The sequence below is a fragment of the Leucopleurus acutus genome, assembly GCF_964270905.1.
Source record: "Leucopleurus acutus genome assembly, chromosome: 13".
Classification (NCBI taxonomy): domain Eukaryota; kingdom Metazoa; phylum Chordata; class Mammalia; order Artiodactyla; family Delphinidae; genus Leucopleurus; species Leucopleurus acutus.
In genome coordinates this window covers 7,901,529-7,912,251 of record NC_139155.1, presented here as the reverse complement: position 1 = coordinate 7,912,251, position 10,723 = coordinate 7,901,529, and the positions used below count along the sequence as shown (strand labels likewise).

At 38.4% G+C, this 10,723-nt stretch overlaps 1 protein-coding gene across 1 annotated transcript in view; it reads left to right on the top strand.

Moving 5' to 3' along the window:
* The first annotated feature begins 9,943 nt into the window (after window positions 1–9,943).
* LOC309970517 (uncharacterized protein) overlaps window positions 9,944–10,723 on the top strand; it is a 58,593-nt gene continuing 57,813 nt past the window's right edge. Inside the window, exon 1 of the mRNA XM_082852953.1 lies at window positions 9,944–10,071. Within this exon, the coding sequence (XP_082709079.1) occupies window positions 9,978–10,071 (94 nt within the window). The 5' untranslated portion in view covers window positions 9,944–9,977. The remainder of the gene's footprint in view (window positions 10,072–10,723) is intronic.

Genomic DNA, 10,723 nt, shown 5'->3' with positions numbered 1-10,723 from the left:
GTTTTTTGCTTTATAGCAGGAGAAAGACTCCACCCTTTCTCTTTCATTTCCTATACCCATGCTTGGCCAACTCACTTCCACACCCTGAGCAACAACTTCCTTCCAAAAGAAGTTCTAACTATACTTCCACCCTATGTTCAGCTTCTCTGCCCATACCTAAATGAGTAGAAAAATTAACCACCCGTGTTCATATGATAATTATGATCAATCTAAGCGAAATTCCCCTCCATACTTCTGGGAAATAGTGATTTATATTATACACAGCTCAGTACCATTAAAACAAATGCTCTTTTCATTATAGACTTGGAATCGTTGTCCTAAACTCTATCAGCACATATGATTAGCCTGAAAATTTAGAGAATTAGGTGAAAGTAGCTAAATTCTATTTAAAATGAATTTTAGTGTTTCTCATAGTGCAAGTCTGAGAGCAATGAATTCTCTTATTTTTTGTTTAACTGAAATATCTTTATTTTACCCCTTTTTTGAAAGATATTTCCACTAGATGTAGAATTCTGGGCTGACTGTATTTTTCTCCTTACGCACTTTAAAAACACCATTCTGTTGTCTTCAGGGCCCCAATGTTGCTGATGAGAAATTAGCCATCATTTGTATTATTGTTCCTCTGTCAATTTTGTGTAATCCTCTGACCCCCAGCAGCTTTTAAGATTTTTCTCTTTCTCTTTATTAATAATTTTTTATTTTATCTTTTTGATTTTTCTCTGTATTTTTATTTTTCAGTAGTCTGATTACGAGGTACTGAGTTGTGTGTTTCTCTTTGTATTTATCCTGCTCGGGATGTATTGTGCTTCTTGGATCTGTAAGTCATGTCTTTCACCAACTTTAGGAAATTTTAGTTAAATTATTTATTTAAATACTTTCTGTCCCTTTCTTGCTGTCCTCTCCCTGTAGGATTCCAATTTCATGTGTGTTAGACTGCTTGATATTTTCCAAAATATCATTGAGGCTCTTTATTTGCTCAACCATTTTTCTCTCAGTGCTTCAGATTGTATAATTTCTCTTGCTGGAGCTTTAAATTAGTTAATCCTTACATCTGCAATCTCCAGGTTATTGTTAAGCCCATCATTTATTTATTTGGCTGCAACGGGTCTTAGTTATGGTATGTGGAATCTTTGCAGCAGCATGTGGGATCTAGTTCCCTGACCAGGGATTGAACCCAGGCCCCCTGCATTGGGTGTGTGGAGTCTTAACCAGTGGACCACCAGGGAAGTCCCTACACTGAGGTTTTTTTTTTTTCTTAAACATCTTTATTGGAGTATAATTGCTTTACAATGTGTTAGTTTCTGCTGTATAACAAAGTGAATCAGCTATATGTATACATATATCCCCATATCCCTTCCCTCTTGCGTCTCCCTCCCACCCTCCCTATCCCACCTGTCTAGGTGGTCACAAAGCACCGAGCTGATCTCCCTGTGCTATGCGACTGCTTCCCACTAGCTATATATTTTACATTTGGTAGTGTATATATGTCCATGCCATTCTCTCACTTCGTCCCAGCTTACCCTTCCCCCTCCCCGTGTCCTCAAGTCCACTTTCTACATCTGTGTCTTTATTCCTGTCATGCCCCTAGGTTCATCAGAACCTTTTTTTTTCTTTTTTAGATTCCATATATATGTGTTGGCATATGGTATGTGTTTTTCTCTTTCTGACTTACTTCACTCTGTATGACAGACTCTAGGTCCATCCACCACACTGCAGATAACTCAGTTTCGTTTCTTTTAACTCAATTTTGTTTCTTTTTATGGCTGAGTAATATTCCATTGTATTTACATGCCACATCTTCTTTATCCATTCATCTGTTGATGGACACTTAGGTTGCTTCCAGCTACACTGAGTTTTGACAGAGATCAAAGAAAATGTGAAAACCCTCTCAGAATAAAGTCATCTCATTAAGATGAGAACAGAGAGGAGGTTATCAGAATTTTACTACTGGTTTTACTACATTTTAACTGTAATATATATTGCCTAAACTAAAACACTTTAAAAATTCTAAAGTATCTTTTTTTTTTTTTTTTTTTTTTTGCGGTACGTGGGCCTCTCACTGCTGCGGCCTCTCCCATTGCGGAGCAACAGGCTCTGGAGGCACAGGCTCAGCGGCCATGGCTCATGGGCCCAGCTGCTCTGCGGCATGTGAGATCTTCCCGGACCGGGGCACGAACCCACGTCCCCTGCATCGGCAGGGGGATTCCCAACCACTGCACCACCAGGGAAGCCTAAAAATTCTAAAGTATCTTATTAAAAATAACTTTAATCTTTCGATAGTTAATAATTTTTTAAAAAATAAATTTATTTATTTATTTATTTTTTGCCGCATTGGGTGTTCGTCGCTGTGCGCAGGCTTTCTCTAGTTGCAGCGAGCAGGGGCTACTGTTCGTTGTGGTACACGGGCTTCTCATTGTGGTGGCTTCTCTTGTTGCAGAGCATCGGCTCTAGGTGTGTGGGCTTCAGTAGTTGTGACACATGGGCTTCAGTAGTTGTGGCTCGTGGGCTTTAGAGCACAGTCTCAGTAGTTGTGGCACACAGGCTTAGTTGCTCCGTGGCATGTGGGATCTTCCAGGACCAGGGCTCGAACCCGTGTCCCCTGAATTGGCAGGTGGATTTTTAACCAGTGTGCCACCAGGGAAACCCATTGATAGTTAATAATTTTCAGATATATGAATTGCAGAGTAGATACAAGATTCCCTGGGCATGAAATTTCCTACATTCCCTACATTTCTCATTTTCTTTTTTTTCGTAAAAAATAGTGTGCCGTGGTATGAAGACTCTGCTGTGCCCAGAGCATTTACTCCATAGAACATCAGGTATTGCGTGCACCTTTTGACCCATCTATGGAAATAAAGAAAAGTCTTTGTCTTACTGAACTATTTAAAGGGACAGCTTTTATTATAACAAGGTTAAGAACTTAGTATTGCCTAACTGGCAGAAATTAATTTCTTTCCCATTTAGTTAGATGTTTGGTTGTAATGGTAGTTCTTATGACCTATATGACCTATAATGGTGTTTTTGGTTGTTTAAAAGTTCTAGACAAACCCAATCCCTAACCAAGAGAACTTTTTCCGCCTTTCATCGTCAGTAGATGAATTTACTCTGGATGGAAAACATCCTGGGATTAATTTGCTTTTACTCTGCTCTTGCCACCCCCATCCCTGGAGTCTTCTAACCCTAACTCAGCCTTTTTGCCTTTCCAGAAACAACATTTTTATTCATTCTGTATTGACTTGTGCATGATGTACAGTATCTAACAAAATTCCCTTTTGAAAACGAGAATTGATTTTGGGGGAGAGGTAGAGATTCATTTCTAAAATATTTCCTCCATGTGAAAAGATTAAAGGTAAAAGGAAATCTCAGTTGCTGAAATGATTCCATGAAAGGTTCAAATCTACACCCTTTTCCTTCTTTTGGTACAGCACTGCCTTTCCTTATAGGTCTCCAAACGAAGCATTTTAATGAAAAAAATGTGATAAAGCACAAGACAAAAATATACATCAATACTTTTCTCTGCTGTGACCTCGGGGCTCTCAATAAAGTGTGCTTGCATGTCCCTCCGTAACTTTCAAAATGATTTTTTCACGGCTTTGATCACTTTCTGAACTGGTTTCTTGGTTTCAGGCGATGGTCTCATTTTCACATGAGAATGCTTCTTCAAGAAGTAACAAGGTTGAGAAACCAAACTTTGATCTATGTCCTTTGATTATGGAAAAAATACGAATGTAATTCACTTATTGGAAACCATGTAATTTTTAGAGCCTTCAGTTGAGAAGCACAGCTAAGGCGTGGTATGTAGAAGTTTATATTTATGCCTTCAAGGTCTCACTCAAATCCTGACTACTTATTTCCCCGGTAATGATGGTTGATGGTTGGTTTTGATTGCTTTAAAAGTGATTTCATTTTCTTTCTTTTTTTGGTCTGCTTCTGAGGAAGTAGTTTTTCACTGTTTAGAACTTAAAGACAATTGGTGGAATCCAGAAATTCGGCAAATGCCAACTAGAAAGGGAAGTCTGAACTTGAGTTTTTAGAACAATTTAAACCAGATATTGATTTTTTTTCTTCTTTACATATTGAAATACCTACACATTTATATTATTTCTAGTCATTTGTGGCTTTTCAGGCTATGTGCATTTGCCATGTGATGGGAAGATACGTTTGCCGTGGGATGAGAAGATTAAATGTTAATTCTGCATTTAACTAAATTAATAATTTAATTACTATGAGTTATTAGCTCAAGGGCACGAAAGAGTTCATCTAAGTACATTAAATATGTAACATTTATCAACTACTAAATTGCTAACCTTCATCATTAATTGATAGCATTTTGGATTTAACCGTTTTGTTAAACTGCTTCAGTTGAAAGGATTTCTCTATAGGAACTGGGTGATAAAACTGTAACAGGGTGGGAATATATTTCTATTGTTTTCAGAGGAAGTTGAAGTGTAAGAGGGCTAAATGTTCAAATAACTCAAAACTCTTAGTAAAATTCTGGGTAAAAGAAATAAATGTACTGTACTTACGTTTTTCAGCTTCCATTTCCATGTTGGCCTTAGGCTAAAAATTCAGTTTTAGTATCATAATGTTTGTTCCTATTCAGAGCTTGTGGTAGAAATGAATATGCTTAGACCCAGAGGTTGAATATATATTAATCTGTTTGAATTTTAGTATAAATTTTTCAGATGCATTTCTCAGCAACTTACAGCTTAGTAAATTTTATTTTTCATCTAAATAAATTACAGGATAAAGTTCTGGAGCAAATTTCCTAATAGTCTAGGTCTTACATCATACTGAATCAGATATTGTATGTTCATAGCTCTCATTTTAGCAATTAATCATAGACTGCTTAACTGTTCACTGTATAGCTGTCTGGGCTCCACAAAGAGATTATAAAAACCCAGAAATTAAGGTTATAACATTGCCATAGTATTCAGCATCTAGGACATGATGACTTTCATTAAAATTTTACTAAAATTAATAATAATTTTCTTTAGTAGGCATGTATGCCAAAATTGTTCACAATAAAGAGAAGGGTGATTAGAAAATTATTGAAGTCTTTCTTTTCTTCATTATCTTGAATCCTTAAAATCATCTTTATCTTAAAATCCTTAAATATCATGAATCTTTTCTATCTATAATATACATATAAATCTTAAATTTTTCATATCTTGCAAACAGGAACATATATGTTTCCAATATAAATTTTAAAATGAAAAATAAGGAAGGAAAATTGTAATCATTGATGATTATATTTGAGTATTCTAGAATCTAGAGAAATTTAGGTTATTGAACATCAGAATCACAGAGAGGCCATTGAACCACTTTTCCTACTGTTCTATTAGGTGGAAGGAGGAGGTGTTACAGGAGAAAGAAATAGCTAAAGCTCTTTTTTTCTATAAAAAGTAAATAAAGGGTGAAAAGTAAAAAATAAGGAGAGAGTAAGAAAGCTAGGTTTTTTATTTCTCTCTACATTTTGGGTCCCACATTTCCAGAAAGAGATAATTCTTTAAAACAGTAGTCCTCAAATGGCGTTAAGTATATAAAAGTCTAGAGGTTAAGTATGTGAAAACTATTTTAAAATATGGAAGCATAGATATTTCAGAGAGTCATTTCCCAGATTGTCAAGTACTATGTCTGTTGTTTTCTAAAACTGATCTTCTTGAGAGCATGCTGTGGTGGAGGTGTCATTCTGGGTAACTCCTTCAAAACTGTCCTTCTCTGTTATTCCATAATTACAAGATGCCATATAGACCACTCTCCACATGATTGTCTCTCAAATCTCAATGTCATTTTGGAGACAGGGAGGAAGATTTACAACCCAGTATACTATATAGAGCCTAAACACTAAACAAATATGAGGGTAGAATAAAAATATTTTAAGACATGCAAGCTAAACAAAATCATGCACCTTTTCTCAGAGAGCTACTGGAGCATGTGCTCCAACAAAAAAGAGGGAGTAAAAGGGACAGTTAATCATCAGCATAGGAGAAATGTGAAGGGAATCCTGGAAGTGATACCAAAAGAATATCTCCAGGTCATTAGCTATAATAGATTCGAGAACAATCAATCTAAGTTTAAGTGAAAGGGCATAAGGCCAAGGAGAGGTATTTTCAAGAAAAGAAAAAAATTACTAGATTTTCTGCTGTGTTTGAATGTACTGAGAAATGATTCCCAATTTTGATGAGAAGCTCAAAGATGATTGATACATAGAAATTTAAGTGAATGAAAGAAATGACATAGATGTAAGAAAGAAAAAATAATCATAGCATAATATCTATTTTAGTTATAAAAATATTTACATGCTTATAATAATCTAAACACCTGGATAATGATTTAATCAAAAATTAGGTAGAATATTTGGTTAACTCATTGGGAAATTTGTAGAATGGGGAAAGGAGGAGGGTGTATGTATGTGAATGTGTGGGCACATAAAAGAGTTAAATCTTTATCTTAATGTTAAAGCTCAAACAAGAAATCCAGAAATAATAATATACACTAGTAAAATAATTTTAAAAAGACTTTGGGATTGGGATGGGGAGTAGTGAGTGTGATAGGTAAATGCCCCAAAGATGTTCAGGTCCTAATCCCCAGAACACGTGAATATGTTAAGTAACATGGCAAGAGGGACTTTCCAGATGTGTTTCTTTTCTTTTCTTTCTTTCTTTTTTTAATGCTTTGGCGGAAGCTCTGTTTTTTTGTTTTATTTATTTATTTATTTATTTAGGCTGTACCTGGTCTTAGTTGCCGCATGTGGGATCTTCATTGCAGCATGCGGGATCTTTAGGTGCAGGTGCAGACTTCTTAGTTGTGGCATGCAACTTCTTAGTTGTGGCATGCATGCGGGATCTGGTTCCCCGACCAGGGATCGAACCCAGACCCCCTGCTTTGGGAGCACGGAGTCTTACCCACTGGACCACCAGGGAAGTCCCTGCAGATGTGTTTCAATTAAGGATTTTGAGATTGGGACATTATCCTTGATTATCTAAGTGGATCCAATGTAATCATATGAACCTTTGACAACAGAGAACTGTTCCTGGCTGAAGTCAGAGGGAGGAGAGAGAAAGAGAGAGAAAGAGGGAGAGAGATATGACCACAGTGGAGGTGGGAGAGATGCAAGACATGAGAGGGGCCTGACCCTCTCTGACCTGGCTTTGAAGATGAAGGGAGGGGGCCATGACCCTAGGAATATGGGCAGCCCCTAGAAGTTAGGAACAGCCTTTGGTGTTGCAAAGATCTGGGTAAGGTTTACTGCCTAAGATGGCACGTAGGTCCTGCCAGTTTCCAAAAATGGTTGAGAGCCATGGCCTCCAGCACTGGCTGCACAGCACAGTTACCTGGGGAGCTGTTAGTCCCATGGCCAGACCTCACCCCAGACCTGCTGGATCACGGTGGGGAGGCTCATGCATGTCATTATCACCAGCATTAAAATAATCGAACCTAAAGATGTAAGACTGATCTTGAGTGGTGCATTAACTCACCTTGAAAATTCCTCTTAAAAGTTTCATAAATCAGTCTAAGGAACGGTGACAAAACAGCCAGTTCTTCCTTCTTCCATGCTCTTCCTTTCTTTATGTAGATACAAGTTTTTGACCTATATCACATTCCTTCTCTCTAAAGAACTTCTTTTAACATTTCTTATAAGGATGGTCTGGGCTTCCCTGGTGGCGCAGTGGTTGAGAGTCCGCCTGCCGATGCAGGGGACACGGGTTCGTGCCCCGGTCCGGGAAGATCCCACATGCTGCGGAGCGGCTGGGCCCGTGAGCCATGGCCGCTGAGGCTGCGCGTCCGGAACCTGTGCTCCACAGCGGGAGAGGCCACAATAGTGAGAGGCCCGCGTACCGCAAAAAAAAAGGATGGTCTGCTGACAACAAATTCTCTCAATATCTGTTTGTCTGAGAAGTACTTTATTTCTCCTTTACTTTTAAAGGATAATTTCATAGGGTACAGAATTCTGGGTTGGTGAGGTTTTTTCCTCTCAACGCTTTATATATTTCACTCCACTTTCTCCTTGTTTGCATGGTTTCTGAGGAGAAGTTAGATGTAATTCATCTTTGTTTCCCTGTAGGTGAGGTATTTTTCCCTTCTGGCTGCTTTCAGGACTTTCTTGGTTTTTCTTAATCTGTGATTTTCTGTAATTGGAAAATGATGTGCCTAGGTGTAGTTTTTTGGGCATTTATCCTGCTGGGTGTTCTCTGAGCTTCCTCAGATACATTAACTTAGATGAGGTAAGAATGCTTTGAGGTTGGTGCTATCACTGCTCCCACAGTAAACTCGATCAGTTAGCTTAAGGCAGTGAGCAGTTAAATCGCGTGGCTAGTATGTGACAAGGCAAGGGTTTGCACTCGGGCAGTACTATCGATATTCTAAAGGCCCTATGGTTCATGTAGACTTTATTCCCAGCCACCTCACATTATTTTGAAAGAGTTGTGGCATGCCTCATTAACACATGAAAACAAAATGCTCACTTAACCTCAGTTACCTCTCAAATAGTACTTAATATAGATCTAAACTATCTCTTCCCTCTCTGCTACTGCTAGTTGCTCTATTTTTGCTTATTTTGTAGACATTATTTGCAAATATCTCTGACTTTTAAGCATTCCTTTGTATCGGTGCTTTCCTTATTATTGCTTTTTCTTTTCTTTAATTCCAAATGTTTAAGAGACAAAAAATGACTATGGTGCCTTAATTACAATGATTTCAATGAGCTGGTTTGACTTGCCTTTTTGGGATTCAGGATTCAGGATCGCTCTGAATCCTGTCCTCGTTTCTGGGAGGTGTAAGGAACTGAGTGACTCATTCGGATCATCTGCTGTCATCAGGAAAGAGCACCTGAGGGACAGAGGCTAGACTGGGATTTAAGATAACTGGAATCTAATCTCTGCCGGCTTACTGGCTGTCTTTACGTGGGGCTACATGTTGACTGTGATGTATGGGTGATCACTTAATTTCCTGTTCTTTGTATCTTTTCCCTCTAAAATGGCAGTCATTATTCTTTATCCCTTCTCCCCCCGACAAGGATATTGCAAAGATTAATTATTATTAAAAACAAAATTATCAAGAGATAATTTGCTATATAAATATAAGAAATGATTCTCATGATTTCCTTGATCTTTATACCTGTGCCTGTAGGGTAAATAAGCACGTTCTCAATGAAGAGGCAGTGGTGAAATTCCTTCCAGAGAAGTCTGACACTCATTCTAAATTGCCATGGAGGCTCAGGAACCCTGGAATTGTTCCAGCTGGTTCTTACTCTGCCAGGTAAAGATTTCCATGAACTAACAAGCTGTTTAAATTGATTATTCATGGATTCGGCCGTAACTGTTGCCAGTTCTTGAGTTATTTTTGTGTTATAGTTTTAGAACCCTTATAATTTTGTAGGTCCCAATGCTGAATCTGAGTCAGTATTGTTCTTTTAGGTGTCCTATTAAAAAAGGACATTTATTGCAGACTTAATAAGATATTTAGAGGGAGGTGTTTCCGGATTGGCTTGTGATTTAGTATCATGGGGGTCCCATGTTCTTTCTTTCCTATGCTTCAACATCTGTAGCCTGTTTAGTTTTTATCCTTAGGTGTCAGGCTTCATGGTCACCAGGTGATTGCCACACCTACAGACAGCAAGTCTTTATGGGGCCGTGTATGAGGGCAGAAGGAGGAGAGCTGTCAAGGTGGCAAGAGGCAGCTCTTCTCACATACCTGTTTCCTTTTATCCAAGAACAAAAGTCTTTCCCAGAAGTCCCTCTACCTTACATCTCTTTGGGCAGAAGGGGGTCTCATGGCCTCTCTGAGCTACAAAAGTGGCTAGAAAAGGAAGGATCTCGCTTTTTTAGCATCTACATTAGGAGGTGGGCAAGGAGAAAGGATGAGGAATCGCCAACCAAAGTGTTTGTTGCAACTAACAAGCTCCTTTTCGTTCTTTCCCTTCTACTCCGTTTACAGACAGCAGTGTCTGCCAACAGCCTCCCTCACTCTTGGAAATGGACTCTGACAAACTTACCGCCGAGGCAGTTGACACTTCCCATCGAGCATGGAAGAATGGGGTTCCGAACTTTGTTACACTATTTTTGAAAGGTAATCAGCTCCTGTACGTGGGTGGATGGAACAGGTCCATTTAAATCGCTTTGAAGTTGACCTGTGCAAGCTGAAGCACTGAGGGGGAAAGTTGTGCTGGCACTGATCCGTTTCTCATAACTGCCTTGGAAGGAGACAAATGACCATTAATCCTACTGATTTTATAAATGAGGATGAACAATTAAAGGAGTAGCAGTTTGAAATCTAGGAACTAGGCATGAACAATTTCATTTCTAGGCTCCAAATGACCAAAGGTACCAGGACAATAAGTTTTCTGTCCAAAACATGTTTGATATATGTCCATTGACAGCTGGAATTCATGGATCTCTCCTTTTAAATCATTGTTTCTCTGAATTCCATACTTGTACATTGAAATTTGTATTTTGTTTGCCCTAAATAGTCGGAGAATGCATAGGATGATCTTGTCGTTAGGCAGTATACAATACAATCACTTCTATGTGTTAATTCTAGAATCATTTCCCATTGATAGGAATATAGGAAACATACACTGGTATCATTATCCTGGACATTTCTCTTTGTTTTTATTGTATTCAATAAAATATTGACTTCAGTAGCTCACCTTGGAAGAGAAGTGTGATGGAGTTGGACTCTCCTTTAGTTTTACCTTAATTGCCAAAATGCCAGGACCCCA